The sequence below is a fragment of the Miscanthus floridulus genome, chromosome 5 (assembly GCF_019320115.1).
Source record: "Miscanthus floridulus cultivar M001 chromosome 5, ASM1932011v1, whole genome shotgun sequence".
NCBI lineage: Eukaryota > Viridiplantae > Streptophyta > Magnoliopsida > Poales > Poaceae > Miscanthus > Miscanthus floridulus.
In genome coordinates this window covers 99,588,450-99,605,192 of record NC_089584.1, presented here as the reverse complement: position 1 = coordinate 99,605,192, position 16,743 = coordinate 99,588,450, and the positions used below count along the sequence as shown (strand labels likewise).

General features: G+C 47.4%; 1 protein-coding gene and 2 pseudogenes across 1 annotated transcript; all 3 read right to left on the bottom strand.

Annotated features, from left to right (window-relative positions):
• Window positions 1–859: 859 nt before the first annotated feature.
• On the bottom strand, window positions 860–4,565 carry LOC136454998 (probable LRR receptor-like serine/threonine-protein kinase At3g47570; annotated as a pseudogene).
• A 5,243-nt stretch (window positions 4,566–9,808) lies between these two features.
• LOC136454997 (receptor kinase-like protein Xa21) lies at window positions 9,809–12,951 on the bottom strand (annotated as a pseudogene).
• A 1,089-nt stretch (window positions 12,952–14,040) lies between these two features.
• On the bottom strand, window positions 14,041–16,530 carry LOC136452758 (pentatricopeptide repeat-containing protein At3g09650, chloroplastic-like). The gene has a single exon (XM_066453356.1). It carries the CDS (start codon window positions 16,445–16,447, stop codon window positions 14,255–14,257), a length of 2,193 nt encoding a protein of 730 aa, XP_066309453.1. The 5' UTR covers window positions 16,448–16,530; the 3' UTR covers window positions 14,041–14,254.
• Between the last annotated feature and the right edge of the window lie 213 nt (window positions 16,531–16,743).

Genomic DNA, 16,743 nt, shown 5'->3' with positions numbered 1-16,743 from the left:
CAAATAGCAAGAGGCTCGGGGGCTACACTCAGTGAGTGCACTTTTTTCTTTGAAAAAGCGCACGTCACCAAAAGAAGACTTCCTCAACGCAGACCACTTCAAGACATTACGATAAAAAGAACCCGGAACGAGCCATATTCGAGTTCTTTTTGATAAAACTTCGACGAACAATCAGAGCAACTTCAAGACAAGATCCTCCAGCTCCTTGTTCCAAATAGCAAGAGGCTCGGGGGCTACAACCAGATGGATGTACTTTTTCTTCAAAAAGCACTCACCACTCGAAGATCCCAAGAAGCGCTACAAGGTTTCACTCCAGAAAGCACTCGGATGACATTTTGTTCCTACTCAACAAGATTTGAAGGAGCAAAGCGAGACTTTCAGAGCTCAACCATGAAGTGCTCGGGGGCTTGTCGATGCGGGACCCACAGGATACCCCGTAAGGGAGAGAGAAGATCTAGTTCAACTAGGATTCTTCCCATGTAATCTTAGTAGTAGAACTATTAAGTAATCCTACTAGGAAATCTCATTATAAACCGACTAGGACTCTGGCCTCCTGACTATATAAAGGAGGGCAGGGCTCCTGAGAGAAGGGGACGACAATTGTACAACACAACATATCACAATCAATCCAACGCAAAGGCTAACATCGACTAGACGTAGGGTTATTACTCGATCTACGATCGAGGGCCTGAACCAGGATAAATCGACTGTCTCTTGCGTTAACCATCGAGTTCAGCATACGCCGAAGCCCGAACAATACTGCCCCGGGGACCCCCGTGGCAGGCTATCGGTGGTGAAACATCGACAACCACCACTCATGTCAAACTCATGTATTACAGGCTGCTGCCTGCTTCCCCAATTGAGCCTAGCTTTCAAGTCATTTTCTAGCATCTCCAAATTATAAGATCGACAATCCACAACCCATTCATCACATTTTCGTGGCACATCAACAGAGTGACCATCATTGAACTTAGCAGTGAACTGAGAAAACTGAACACACAACCTAAATGCGCCATCCAGATCGACTCTACCGTGTGTACCAACAATAAATAAATGAGACACAAAATCAATTTTGTGCCCCTCCCCAAAACCAACAGGTACTGCAAAACTCATAAGAGAGATTTAGAATTGGGGGCTTACTCAGGAGGAGCCACCAAGACGGAGGGGGAGGACAACCTGCTGGCGTGATGCCAGCAGGGAGCACGCCGCCCCAAACCCTAGGCCGACGGGCCAGGGAAGGGCGGCTGGCGGAAGGGGCCTGCGGGCGGGCGGCGGGCGGCCACCGGCAACGGGCGGGGTTGGGCGGCGACAGCCGCGAGCGGCCTGGCTGCTCCGTGCGGTCGCAACAACCCGACGAAGAAACGCGAACCAGAAAGGAACGCCCGATTCAGTATAGGATAAGGAGGCAAGGGTACTGTGGTCATTTCCGGTGTCTTGATGAGTGAGAAGAGGTATTTCAAAATAGAAAAAGAGAGGAAATCACATAAATCCCTCGGATTGAAACAATTCGCGCGCGCAGGGTTAAATACTGAAAGGCTTGCGAATTCGATGTCAAATACTGAGTGTAACACCTCAGTAGGAAACTGAGTTGCCGCCCATCATCATCTGAGTACAACCAATCATTCAGACTACCATTGGGCATGTACTCAAGAATTAATGCTTTGAAGTCCAGATTAGAGCAAGTGCTAATTATGCTCAGCAAGTTTCGGTGCCGAACCATTCGCAGCGCACGACACTCCGTGTCAAAGCTCTTGGAAGCTGATTCATCTTGCATATTGAGTACCTTTACTGCAATGACAGATTCGTCATCTAGCTGGCCTTTGAAGACTTTGCCAAAGCTTCCGGCCCCTAGCAAGTTATCATCACTGAAATTGCTGGTTGCGCGAACAAGTTCATGGTATGAGACCAACTGGTAGCTCAGCAAGTCTGTGCCTGAGGCTAGCGGCGTATTTCCTTTCCTGCTTATCTTTATTCTCACCAACATGCACAAGCAAGAGGCTGAAATGAAAAATGCCAGGACTGCAGGTAGTATGACTTTTAACAGCTGTTGTTTTGATCTTGAGTGATTAGTTTTGTTCTGGCATGGTGCTATTCCTAGGGTGGGAAGGCCACAGAGCGCATTGTTTCCCATCAATGATTCCAGGGTGATATTTGAGAACACACCTCCTTCTGGTATCTGTCCATCAAGTCTGTTGAAAGAAAGGTTCAAGCTGGCAAGGTAAGAGAGGTTGGCCAGAGCCTTCGGAATGACACCGGAAAGAACATTGTAGGAGAGGTCTAATTCCTCAATATTGAGTAACTTGCCAAGTGAATCTGGTATTGATCCTTGGAATAAATTTCTGGACAGATTCAAATAAATCATCATGTTAAGTTCACCCAAGGAAACTGGGAGGTCACCTGACAGCTGGTTGTCTGATAAATCCATCTCGCTGATTGTTGTCAGTTTCCTGACATCTGCAGGTAAGGAACCACTCAAAGAGTTCTGTGAGAGATCAAGCCCAATAAGCTTCTGAAGGTTCCACAGACTTGTTGGTATTTCTGAGGAAAATGAGTTTTGGGATAATGCCACATATTGCAGCTGAATTAGGCTACCGAAACCGCTTGGAATGGAACTGGCTAGTTTATTGCCTTGAAGATTCAAATTAACCAAACTTGTTGATCCATTGATTTCTTCTGGGATAGTGCCAGACAAGCTGTTGTAGGAGAGGTCGAGTTGTTGGAGACTATTCATCGCAATGACTGGTGTGGGGATCTTCTCACTCAGGTTGTTTCCACTGAGAGTCAGTACCAATAGGTTGCTCGGATTAGCCACCGTACTAGGAATGCTTCCAGTGATCCTATTGTGATCTGCTATGAAATATTGAAGCACTGTGAAGGTTTCCCATGTAGGGTGGTAAACTCCCTGTAAATGTATTGTATGAAATGTCAATGGTATTCAGCCTCCTGCATGTGGATAATGCAGCCAGGAAATGGGCGATCGTCCCACTGAGTTGGTTCTTGAGGAGATACATTCTACTGAGATTCAGCAAGTTTTTAAATGACACTGGCACTGATCCAGTCAACCCATTTCCAAATAAGTCTATTTGGGTAAGTTCAGACAGATTGCCTATGGATTCAGGGATATCACCAGTTATTTGGTTACTTGCAAAACTTAAATACACGAGGTTTGTCAGCTGTCCCAGTTCTGCCGGAATCCTCCCTTCTAGCTTGTTTTCGCTGAGGTCCAAACCAGCAAGCTTGGTATGATTGCACAGCTCAATCGGGATCTTCCCGGTGATGTCATTCGTTGACAAGTATATTATAGTGAGGTTGGGCAGTGTTGCTAGCCATGATGGCACAGTACCAGTGAAGTTGGGGAGAGCGTTTCGAGGTTCTTGCAGGCAGAGAGACCCAAGGGAATAGGTCCCTCGAACTGGTTTTCATCAAGAGAGATCGCTTGCAACATAGGGAGGTGAAAGCTCTCATTTCCAGGAATCGTACCTGAGAGATTGTTCCTGGAGACATATATTTCTTGCAGCTGGGACATGTTGAAGATAGCAGGCGCCATGGGTCCGGAGAGAAGATTGTCTTCCAGGACAAGCGTTTCCAGCTTTGACAGAGAGGCAATGCTTGCAGGAATTCCTCCTGTTAGCCTATTTGAACCAAGGTGTATCACGCTCAAATCTGGCGTGTTGTTGAACAGGCCTGACATTTGCGCCCCGCTCAGGTCATTGCCTCCCAAATTTAACGTCTGAAGGCTGCGCAAATTTTGCAGCTCATGTGGAATCTCCCCGAACAAGTTGTTACTGTCAAGCTCGAACGTCTCCAACCTAGCGAGGTTGCCAAGGGTGGACGGGATGGTACCTGACAAGCTGTTGTCTGAAAGGACAAGGATTCGGAGCCGGGGCAGACCGCCAAGCTCGTCTGGCACAGGGCCCACGAGGCTGATGTTGCTGAGGACAAGGCTGGAGAGGAAGGGGAGGTTGCCGAGCTGCGGGGCGATGCTGCCCTGGAGTGGCACGTCGGTGACGCGCCGCCCGCGGTGGTCGCACGAGACGCCGACCCACGAGCAGAAGGACGCAGCGGCAGTCCAGTTGCCGACCAGGACGCCGTGGGGGTCCTTGACCTGCGCTCTGAAGGCGAGCAGCGCAGCGAGGTCCGTGGCGTTGGATGGTGGTGGGGTGAGTGCAGCGGCACAAGCAGGCGTCAGTAAGCCGTGTTTGGATCCGGCTATTAAAATTTAGAAGGTGTATCAGGTGGATGTTGCATGAGGTATTTGGATATTAATAAAAAAATAAATTATATAATTCGTTAGTATTTCACGAGATGAATTTTTTTAAGTCTAAGTAATCCGCTATTAGCACATGTTTACTATATCAAAATATTTGTTAAATCATGGACTAATTAGGCTTAAAAGATTCGTCTCATAAATTAGTCGTAAACTATGTAATTAGTTTTATAATTAGTCTATATTTAATACCCTATATATATGTCAAACATTCGATAGGACCACGACTAAAATTTAGGAGTGACGCCCAAACAGCCCCTAGGACGAAGAGCGCCATGCCGATGCAGGAGAAAGCCATGGTTGTGGTCTGTTGGAGAACCGAAGATCGATTGATGTAGAGAATACTGTGGACCACCGGACCTGTGGTGGTATGAATGCAACCACCTCTCACTCAACGAAGAATTCAGTGCCGGTCAAATCTGCTTAAAAGCATGTCGTGGACAGCACAACTTGTGCAGTTTGTGGCTAGGAGAAGAAACGCCGGAGCGTCAGCCTGTTCGTTTGGTTGGGCGGATTCGTCGCTGGTTCGTGAAGAAGTACTGCTGATTAGTTTGTGTGAGAGAAAAATACTGTTCCAACTGAAAATTTACGATCGTTTCACCCCAGCCGAACAGGCTGCATATTATCAGTGGCTGCAGTTTTGCAGCTGCATTTTGGTCTACAATAGGGGTGGTAGCTTCATTCCACTACCTGTCCCAGTCACCTTCCGAGCAAGCAGTTTGGAATGTTTATTGGGCTGTGCTACTTGGTATCTATGTAGACAGTAGACATATACAATTTTTGTTAGCTCTATGTATGAATATTTGATGAATTGAGGCATTTTCTTCTTTAATAAATTTATTTGGAAACATAAACTCACTCTGAAGATAAAATTTTTCTTTAGTATCTTTATCTTCAACATGGAGTTTTATTAACAAACATAATGCAGCTAAAAGAAACTGAAGTGGCAGCAAAAAATGTTGTTTTTGTGATTGTAACGAAACAATCATACACTTCTCTTTTTTTCTCTCGAATACGCATGAGTATTGTGTATAATTATATTAAGAAGATAGAAGTTTAAAATACAAGAGAGGCCGTTCCCAGCCCGACAAGTTACCTCAAAGAGACTACATTTTAACTATGACAACCTTGGAATCCATTGGTCATCGCCTGGATGCTGGGAACAGCTCATCAAGCACCTCGACGTTTGCTTCCGATAGGGTGCCCAGGAAGTACGAATCGTACGAACGCTTGGCTGCAGAGGAAATCGGTGCTGAAGGTGCCGGGATCCCCATCCTCTTCATGAGCAGTACTTCGCTGCGTTTGGAAACCGGGATGTGGTTCATCTGCTGAGCAACAATCCGTCTGCTCCTAATGGGCAGAGTGGTCCGCTTTGGTGCCGGCTTCTACTTGGGCAGGGAGTTGATGAGAGGTGGCTGCCTCATTATCTGGACCTCCTGAACCTAGCCGGTTGCTTGGCGGCCTCGTACACTTCTCTTCTTATGCTAGATTTATCTGAGCACTAGGTTAACACTACCAAGATCAACCTCTCATATGCTTAGGAATTGGCGAACTAGCACAGGAAATAAAAAAACATGGAGAGAAGGATCTCTGTCGCTAGTAGCTATTTTTTTGGGATAACTTGGTGTGTCATTCTGATGATACAAGTAGCTATTTCTAGGATAAAAACGATATATATCGATGGAAACATGCTCGTTGCGGTTCCAAACACCGCTGCTACGTGAAGAAGCAAGGGAAACCATCCAAACGATATGTAAGACACTGAGATCGTTGCTATGGATATTTTCAAATGAAACAAAATAAAACATTTTTTTAGGTTCATGTTTCTAATATTCTTATTATGATCAGATATTTAGCTTCTGCAGCAGTTCAAGCCACGCAGCTGCAGCGAATAGACCTGCGTGTTATCGCATACTCCGTAGATAGGAACTGTTCTAACAAAAAATGGATGCTTGATTGCTTTCGACAGCAGGTTTTTCGTCAAAATGCTTTTCGATTATAGTGCTTCTGCTTTTGATAAGGAAAAGGAACTGCGTGTGCATCATTGAATAAACTTTGTCCTTTTACATACACAAGTTCGCACACGCTGCTGCTTCTCTTGGAAACAAAGGTGGTGAGCCAGCCGGCTGGTTCCAGGCACGCGGTACTGTTCATCAAACCAGCCAAACAGTGTTTTTCTCTTACAACAAACTAGCTGGAACAGTATTTTTCAGTCAAGTTTCAGACCAGCGAACGGGGTCAAAGAGTTGATGCCGTGTGGTGAACATTCAGAACCCAGCAGTGGACACCTGTTATTATTCTGTTAATGGTTAACCACAGACCACATGCTTAACAAAAGGTACTAATTGGACTAGGAATGGCTCTTGTAGCTTTACGCAATCTGAATTAAGAACAAAAATCTGCTGATGCACTTTCGTGGAGAGAGCATTGCTTTGCAGAGTGCTACTGACATCATTGGCTTGTGCACGGGGAACAAAATAATTCAGGAGAATTGAATGTAGGTTTTTTTCGATAACGCAAAAGGTTTACGCGTCTTTGTACTGATACGCGCGCGCCTGTGACTCCGGCTACAGGAGAGCAAAGGAGTTGGTGAGCGGCCTGGGTTTGCGAGTTTGAGCCTGGGCAAAGTGCAAAGCCTGCAGGTGCTTACTGGCTTAGGGAGCTCGCTCGAAGCGATGGGCTGGCTGAATATCGGCTCATGGGCCGATCTTCTGGCATTATAATTAGAATTGAGCGTATGTTGGTCAGATTTCTTGTGCATGTTCATCCAGATAAAAGTCATTACTTTGATGTAGATATTTTTAATTTTATAGATTTATTTTAAATTTAATGACACTCCAGGCGATATGTCTATCAATAAATATGTGTGATCATTATATTCAAGACCTATCGGATCTATCTTTCAAAAATGCTTATAGAAGTACAATGTGTATGAGCATGTTGATTATGTGTATATATATAAATGTTTGCATATATACTGTTAAAATAAATAAAATGTTTCTGGTTATATGCTGATCCTGGAGTTTGCCAGTTCTTCTTCGTTCACACGACAGACTCTGGTATAGTCGTGCACTCTGCTATGGGCGCTGTTACATGTTGTTTACGGTTGCCAGACCGTCTCTGCTATGGAGTCAGTAGTCAGTACTCAGTATAGTCGTGCACTAGACACGTTCGTCCATTTCTTGCCATGTCACCGCCAGACACGGGACGAAAATTATGTGGTCAAGGACTGCGGCAATCAGGTAAGTTGATCACAATCCGAGCCTCCGGTACGCGTGGAGCGGAGGAGCGGAAACGGCGCCGGCGGCTGGCCACGACGAGCCCACAACAGACACCATTTTCGGGCGGCGCCGGCGCTTGCGGCCGGCGAACTGGTCCAACCATCTTTTTTTTTTTGACATGATCTTCGTACAGTCAAGATGAAAGAGCCCATTTGACCGTTGGAACGTACAGAGTAGAAAGAAAGCTGGCTGGTTCAGGGACGTGTGCGGGCCGAGGTTTTTTCTTTGTTGGCCCACGAACCAGCCCAACAACTATGTTCTCCTGCCGCCCGCAGTCTGCACCTCGCTGTTGCTCTCGACTCCAGGCAAAGATGGATTCCGGGTTCGGCCAACGACGGCGGTTCCCCAAGCGAGCGCCGCTGCGCTGCGCTTACCCCCGCTCGTGCCGCCACGCCGCTGTGAGTACCTGTTCTGAGTACTGTTCTCCTCTAGGTTCTCTCTTGAGTTTCTTTGCATATGCTACCGACCTGCATCAGCCGCTCCTCTGTGATCCAGCACTAGGATCGCAAATGTGGCGGGCGGAGATGCAGAACGTTATGAAAGAGTTGGGGTAGGTTTGGCAATGCGCTTCGGTTCTGGTTTGGCGGAATCACTGTAATACGCAATACCAGCCTACCAGGCCTAGTATTGAAGAACCTCAGGGGCCGTTTGGATCCTTTTATTTGTAGGAATTGAAATCTACTTAATAAATTAGCCTATTTGGCTTGGAATTTGACATTCCACCACTTTTCAAAGTTCAAATATAAGTCTATCTCAAATTCATAGGGTGGAAGATGGAAATTGATTCTACACATCATCATTCCATGTTTCTACTTTGCTACTTATAGCACGCTCTTCGACTCGTTCCCCTACGGTAGAAATGCAACACATAAGTATCTCTCTTGTATAGCCAACAATAATATACAAATATAATCCATATGCAACCATATTAGCTTAATTGATATGTGTCTAAATTATTATTAAAATGAATTCAATTCAATGGATACAAACGGGGCCTCAGTTTAAATCCCAATTCAGTTGACTGAATCGTAGCTTATTTTTCCTGCATGAAAGTTAGTTGGAGAGTGCAAAGCATAAATTTTCCATTTCAGTCAACAATACGGTTATTAGCATCATTGGTGTCGGAACTGAAACTGAGCTCAGCTCCTGGATCAGCAATGGCGCCGCCAGGGATCGGCGGTGACTAAAACCCTTGGACACACACACGCGAACTGGAGAAGAACACACACGATGGCGCTGCCAACTAAGGATGAAAACGGTCGAACTCGGTCGAAAAACTCCTCAACCGTTTTCTACTTTTACATTTGAAATACGAAAGCGAAAGCGAAAGCGGACAAGCCGGACACGAAAACGAACACGAACTTACGGAATATCTAGAATTTCGGAAACGAACCAATTCGAGCGGAATTATGTCGAACACGGTCGGTATGCGAAAATTCAATACGAAATACTGACCCACAGTGCATAGCATTAAACAAGTGCACGACCAAATACATAACAAGTTCACAACTAACAAGTGCATGATCTAGTTCAAGTGCATAGCATTAAACAAGTGCACGACCGAATACATAATAAGAGAGATGAGGCTGAGCGCCGTCTATAAGAGAGGGCAGCTAGCCACCAGTAGAAAGAACGCAGCTGCGTGGTGAGCAGCCTGTAATTGGGCTGTATGACCTGTGCAGTTGGCCAAATTCGGTTTAAACCGAATTTTGAATTCGGAATATTTCAAATTAAAAGTAGAAAAGTAGAAAACGGTCGAAAAATGGGTAAACCATTTTCTACTTTTACATTTGAAATACGAAACATCTCAAATGCAAAAGCGAAAACGGTAAAGTCGGACAAGAAAATGCGGATTCGATCGGATTAAATATAGAAAACAAGTCCACAGCTTTTCCCGCAGTTTTTCATTCACTTAGATAGATGGATACATGGGCTTGAAGCCCGAACACCCCGCCACCACAACCGGCTCCACGACGCCCGTTTCTTTCGGATCGCCATGGGACGCGCAGCACGCGAAGTCATGGCGGGGATAGACACTTGGCAGTCACGGCGTGGCCAGGGCACATCACCTGCCACCCATGATTCTACGCCTAACAAACTAACTGTGACACTAACAAAGTTCAACGTGATTACAAAACGTTCATGACTCAAAACTTAAACAGCTAACAATTGGTGTATAATTCAAGCTACAATACACGTCTCAAGTCATTACTTTTGCTTCAGAAACCTGACAGCACAAATGTGCTATTTTTCTTTCTTGTTAGGCAATGCCAGGAACTGCAACCATTGAACTGTAGTTTGACTTGATCTTGTTTAACTTCACAACCACATCACTCATTGGGATCCTTTCATCAGGTGCAGCACTTGAACAAAGCAAGGCCAAATCAATTATGGACGCTGGGCAGGTATTCAAGATACTGTAAGTTCTCAGGAGGTTTACTTGTGTCTTGAATACCATTATTAAGCTCCTTTTGTATGCTACTGTCAACGACATTTGTGAGTTGATATGGGAATGCTTGACTAACCCACTGCCTCAAGCTGATGTCACCGACAAACATTGAATCGGTCGGCCTTTTCCTCATGAAGACTTCAAGGAGAACAATTCCATAGCTGTAAACATCACTGGCCCGTGATGCTTTTCCTGTTGATCCGAACTCTGTTCAATCCATGTCAGAAGGAAGCTGGTTAGCTTAAATAAGTATAATAATACATATAGTGTCATGCGTTGCAAGAGGAACTAAAAAAAATACCTGGAGCCATGTATCCTACAGTTCCGGGCATGCTTGTTAATGTGATGGAGTTGTCATCTCCAACTAGCAACTTGGAAATGCCAAAGTCAGAAACATGTGAAATCATGTCCTTGTCAAGCAAGATATTGCTTGGCTTTAAATCACAATGCAGGACAGCTTCAAAATGCTGGTGATGCAGACACTCCAGTGCCATTGCAACATCCAGCATGATGCCAACCCTTTGGAAGAAACTGAGTTGCCTCCCATTATTTGAGTACAACCAATCATCCAAACTACCATGAGGCATATACTCAAGAATTAGTGCTTTGGAGTCAAGATTCGAACAAGTGCTAATTATCTTCACCAGATTCCGATGCCGAGCCATTCGAAGTGCACTGCATTCTTTGTCAAAGCTCTTGGAAGCTGATTCGTGCTGCATGTTTAGTACCTTCACTGCTATCAAAGATCCGTTATCTAGCTCACCTTTGAAGACCTTACCAAAGCTTCCTTCCCCTAGCAAATTATCATCGGTGAAGTTGCTGGTTGCACGAACAAGTTCATAGTATGAGATCACCTGATAGTTCTGCAAGTCTGTGTCTGAGGGTACTAGCATCTTTCTTTGGTTGTTCACCTTCATTCTTACCAACATATACAAGAACACAGCTAAAGCGAAAAATGCCAGTAATGAAGGTAGTAAAACTTTTATCAACCGGTTTTTTGGTCGCGACTGATTACTGGTGTTCTGGCACTGTGCTATACCTAGGCGAGGAAGGCCACACAGCGCATTGTTCCCCATCAATGATTTGAGTGTGATATTTGAGAACACTCCTCCTTCTGGTATCTGTCCATCCAATCTGTTAAAAGAAAGGTTCAAGTTGGCAAGGTAAGTGAGATTGGTCAAGGATTTTGGGATGGCACCAGAAAGTGCATTGGAGGATAGATCCAATTCCTCAATATTAAGCATATTGCCAAATGAACCAGGTATTGATCCTTGGAATAAATTTCTGGACAGATTGAGATATATCATCATGCGGAGTTCACCCAAGGAAACTGGGATGTCACCTGATAGCTTGTTTCCTGATAAATCCATCCCGGTAATTGCTGTCAATTTTCCAACATCAGCAGGCAGGAACCCACTAAAAGAGTTCTGTGACAAATCAAGCTCAATAAGGTTCTGAAGATCCCACAGATTTGTTGGTATGGTTGAAGACAAAGAGTTTTGGGATAATGTCACAATTTGCAGCTGGCTTAGGCTATTGATATTGCTTGGAATGGGACCAGTTAGTTTATTGCTGTCAAGATGTAAATGAACTAGGTTTGTTAATCTACTGATTTCTTCTGGGATGGTGCCAGACAAGCTGTTGTGGGAGGTCCAATTCATGGAGATTGTTCATTGCAGTGATTGGTGTAGGGATCTTCCCACTCAGGTTGTTTCCACCAAGATACAGTTCTGATAAGCTGGTAAGGTTAGCCAATGTACCAGGGATGCTTCCATTGATGTTGTTGTTAGCTATTCGAAAAGTTTCTAGCAGGGTGCTAAGGTTTCCAATTGAAGTTGGTAGCCTCCCTGTGAACTCATTGTTTGCTATGCCAATGGTAGTCAGGCTTCTGCAGTTGGATAATGCAGCTAGGAAATCTAGATTCCCAGAGAGATGGTTCTCATCAACATAGATGAGACGGAGATTCAGCAAGTTGCTAAATGACATCGGCACTGATCCTGTCAATCTGTTTCCAAGTAAGTCTATTTGGGTAAGGTTTGATAGATTGCCTATGGATTCTGGAATGACACCAGTTATTTGGTTGTTTGCAAGACCTAGAAACCGGAGGTTTCTCAACTGTTCCAGTTCTGGTGGAATCTCCCCTTGTAGATTGTTTTCACTGAGGTCCAACACAATAAGCAGGGTATGGTTGCTCAGCTCAACTGGGATCATTCCAGTCAGGTTATTCATTGACAAGGATATTGCAGTAAGGCTTGGAAGTGTTGCCAGCCATGACGGCACAAAACCAGTGAAATTGTTCACACCAATGTAGAGTTCCTCAAGGTTCTTACACGCAGAGAGTCCGAAAGGGATTGGCCCGTTGAAATGGTTTTCTTGGAGAAACAGCACTTGCAGCATAGGGAGGTGAAAGCTCTCATTTCCAGGAATGGGACCTGAGAGATTGTTCCGTCTGGCAGCTATTACTTGAAGCTGCGAAATATTAAACAAAAATGGTGGCATGGAGCCTGAGAGAAGATTTTTTTTCCAGGACAAGCACCTCCAGCTTTAGTAATGAGCTGACACTATCAGGAATTGCTCCTGTCAACCTACTCGAGCCAAGACGTATTTCACTCAAATTGGGTGTGCTGTTGAACAGGCTCTGCGGATTGGTCCGCTTAGATCATTGTATTGCAATCTTAACGAACGAAGGCTGTGCAAATTTTGCAGTTCAGGTTGAATCCCCCCAAAGAAGTTATTGTAAGCAAGATCAAGAATCTCAAGCCTAGTGATGTTGCCAAGGTTGCAATGGATGGTACCTGACAAGCTGTTCTGTGATAGATCAAGAGTTCACACATCACATTTTAGTTTTCATTTTCACACATCACACGCTGTTGCTTCTTGGAAATAACCACGACTTTCTTCTTCGAAGAAACTGCTTTCAGACGTAGTACCAACTATCAAGCAACTTGTGCTAAATTAAGCATCATTATTCTACCCCCACATTGGGTATATGTGGGTTTGGTTGTATGGACGCTGGGGGAGTTTTTTTTTCATTTAGAAACTAACTAGCAAGCAACTTACTGCGTTTTCTGTCGACAGATGCTACCGATATACTACAAGATATGCATAAGTAACAGGAACAGCCGGGGCCGATATACTGCTCCTAAAAAAATTGGCGTCTGAAGCAGGACTGGATGGATCAATTTGAGATCCTTTGGCATGTACTGATGACTGGAGAAGGAGTTCATGTTAGGCTGAGCCTGATAGGCTTGCACGCGTTTAGATTCATGCACACTAGCACGCCATCCCACATCACGATCAACCTCTAAGTGTAGGCAGGAGTTCATGTTACGCTGAGCCTGATAGGCTCGCACGCGTTCAGATCCATGCACACGAGCACGCCATTCCAGTCACGATTTTGACTTGAGATGTTTTTACTCTCAAGAAAGGCATAATTTGGAATGGAGGGAGTAAACCGATTTAGCTGAAACAATGGAAAGCTTGAGATTTAGTACGTGTGGTAATCAAGCAAGCAACGAAGGTCAGTCGGACATAATGCGCTAGTCAGTATATGTAGTTATAGTAACATTGTAATGTACTCCCTTCGTCCCAAATTATAAGTCATTTCAAAAAATTTGGAAAGTCAAAGCACCTTAAGTTTGACCAAATTTACATGATAAAATAATAACATTTATGATTCCAACTAAGTATTATTAGATTCTTCATTAATTATATTTTCATAGTAATATCTATTTGATGTCATAAATCTTTATAATTCACGTTATAATTTTGGTCAAACTTGAGATATTTTTGACTCTTTAAGTTTTTTAGAATGACTTATAATTTAGAATTATTTATATGAGCATCTTCTTCTTTTTTAGGAATCTGGAGGGGCTTTTGCCCCCACAGTGAATTTTATTTAAATAAAAACTGAGCAAGTTTACAGGGGGCAAAGAAAGGAGAAATTCAAGAAACAAAGAAAATAAGTCTCAGTGCTTCGCATTACATTTATCTGCATTTGCTTGTTGTTTCCCATTCTCCTTTCGATTGTAAAATGAATTATTTCTACCGTTCAGATAACAACAACTGCCTGCAGCAAAAAAAATCTCTACTACTGATTAGGTTGTACAAGGAAGAAGGGGATACGTAAATCCCATTTGGTTTCCTGAGGTTTACAACAACAAATATGAAGTATATATTTTTCCTTTTGTAAGTTTGACAAAAATTCCCTTCATGCAGCAGGGTACAGTGCTCATAGCAGAAACGGTGGCGGGTGGCTCAGCTTTGGTCATCGCCATCCAGCATAGGCTCGATCCGCCACTCGCTGCCATAGTAGGAGTTGGGCAGACCGAGCCAGAACTTGAAGGCCTCGGCGGCACGCTTGCGCTCCCGGCGCCTGTCCTGGCGCGCTTGCGACGCGTGCTTGCTGGTGAACATCCTGGAGTGCATCTCGATGTACATCTTCTTGTACTTGGTCTTGTTGGGCGCGATGCCCTTCTCCTCCATGCACGCCACGATCTCCAGCGCCTTCTTGAAGAAGGCCGCCCTCACGCACACGTCCGCCAGCGCCCCCAGCAGCTCCTCGTCGGCCTCCTCCAGGCACCGCTCCTTCACCTCGTTCCAGAGCACCAGCGCCTCCCCTGGTTTGCGCGCCATCGCGATGCCCTTCGCCAGGCTGCCGTACGTCGCCACGTCCGGCTGCACGCCGCGCTCCTTCATCTTCTCCACCACCTGCTTCGCCGTCTCCACCAGCCCCAGCCGGCAGTACCCCTCCACCAGCATGTTCCACGCCGCCCTGTCCACCGTCACCCTGGGGTCCCGCTCCATCTCCTCGAACACCTTGTGCGCCACCTTGGGCTGGCCCGACACGGCGAACGCCTTCATCAGCGTCGTGTAGCTCACCGTGGACGGCGCGATGCCCCGTGACCGCATCTCGTTGAAGAAGGCTAGCGCGCCCGCGCTGTCGTCGCTGAGCACGCACCCGTCCATGAGGGTGTTGTATGTCACCACGCCGGGATGGATGCCGGCGTCCGTCACCATCTCCTCAAAGAGCTCCCTGGCCTTGCCGATCTGCAGCTGCTGGCAGTACCCCTTGAGCAGGACGTTGTAGGTGACACGGTTGGCTGGAACTCCGGCCGCGGCCATCTCGTCCAGCACGGCGCGCGCGCGCTCCACATCGCCCGCACCGACAAGCGCTGATATCACCGTCGTGTAAGTCACATGGTCCGGCCGGCTTGCGGGTGCCGTCTGCGCCTCTTGTCGCATCGCGCGCAGCACGGCCACGACATCGTCGACGCGGCCTGCGTTCATGTATCCCTTCATGAGCGTGGTGTACACCCTGGCGTTGGGCGGATAAGCCTTGGGGAGCAGCGGCACCTCATCTGAGCCCTGTCCCTGTTTGGCCCCGGCAACAATGTCGTCCAGCAGCGCGGCACCCTCCTCGACGTCAGTCGCACCGTCGCAATCCATAGCGACAGCCCTGAGCAGTGAGCATATGTCTTTGCGCTCTTCCCGCATCGCCTGCACGATCCTCTCCGCCGTGGTGATGTCACCGAAGCCGACGAACGCGGCGACGAGGGAGTGGAAAGTGGTGGCGCAGGGAGCGAGGCCGGAGGAGAGCATGCGCTCAAGCACGCGCGCGACGAGGTCCTTTCGGCCGGCGCGCGCGCACATCTTGATGACGACGTTGTAGGTGAGCGCATCGGCGGCGGCGCTCCATTCGCTCATTGCGTCGAACAGCTGCCGGAATCGGCGGCAGTCCCCGGCGTCGGCGCAGGCGCTGAGCGCTGCGTTGAATGCGGCCGCGTCGGGGAGGCAGGAGGGGTAGACGAGCTCTGGTGGCGCGCGGCGGAGGTTGCGGAGGACGGCGTCGAAGAGGCGGAGCGCCTTGGTGGGAGGCGTGAGGCGGGCGACGGCGGCGGTGTATGCGCGTCGGTCGGGGAGCAGGCCATGACGGAGCATGTAGAGGAGGAGGGAGTGGGCGAGGCGGGCGTCGCGGGAGCGGGCCGCGGCCGCGGCCGCGAGGGAGAGGGAGTTGGCGTCGAGGAGGTCGAGGGCGCCGCGGGCGCGGAGGCTCTGGAGGAGGCGGGCGGCGCGGGAGAACGCATCGGGGCCGTTGGAATTGAAGGAGAGCTGCGCGAGGAGGCGAGAGGCCGTGGTGGGGGAGGAAGGGAGGACAGAAGGCTTCGAGGAGAAGAGGCTGTAGGCGGCATCGGTGTCATGGGCGCGGAGGAGCGCCAGGAGGGCGTCATCGGAGGCGCCATCTTCGTCATGGTCAGGCGCGCGGGTGAGTGGCGGGGTGGAGCGGGAAGTAGCTGGGGACAGGGCGGCTGGCGGATGGAGCCTCTGGTGCTGGTTGCCGGAGGAGGAAGAAGGCGGGGAGCATGAGCATGAACAAGAGCAGGTGGCGCCACCGGGGAAGGAGGGATGGGGTTGGAGGAGCTGGAGCGAGTAGCGCGTGCAGCATAGCATCCCTGGAGTAGGTAGTCGCGTGGTAATGGCCGTATGGTCGGTCTGGTTTGGTCCGCCGGACGGCCGGAGGAGGAGGGAGAGGAAACGGCAGCAGCAGCTGCAGACGAGTGGAGCGGATAGGATGAGCATGACGTATTTGACGTTCCACCCCACAGCCCAAGCCATACCGACAGATCACAGGGACGAATTCAGCTACAAACACACAGGTCACAACTCACACGTGCTTGGTCCATGCAGAAGTTACGAGTTCTTGGACAGACCGAGATTTAAACAAGAAGTGAACTCCTGGGTCAAAA

Excerpts from the sequence above, each read along its gene's own strand:
- LOC136452758 (XM_066453356.1), bottom strand. The coding sequence starts at position 16,447 with ATGCTATGCTGCACGCGCTACTCGCTCCAGCTCCTCCAACCCCATCCC.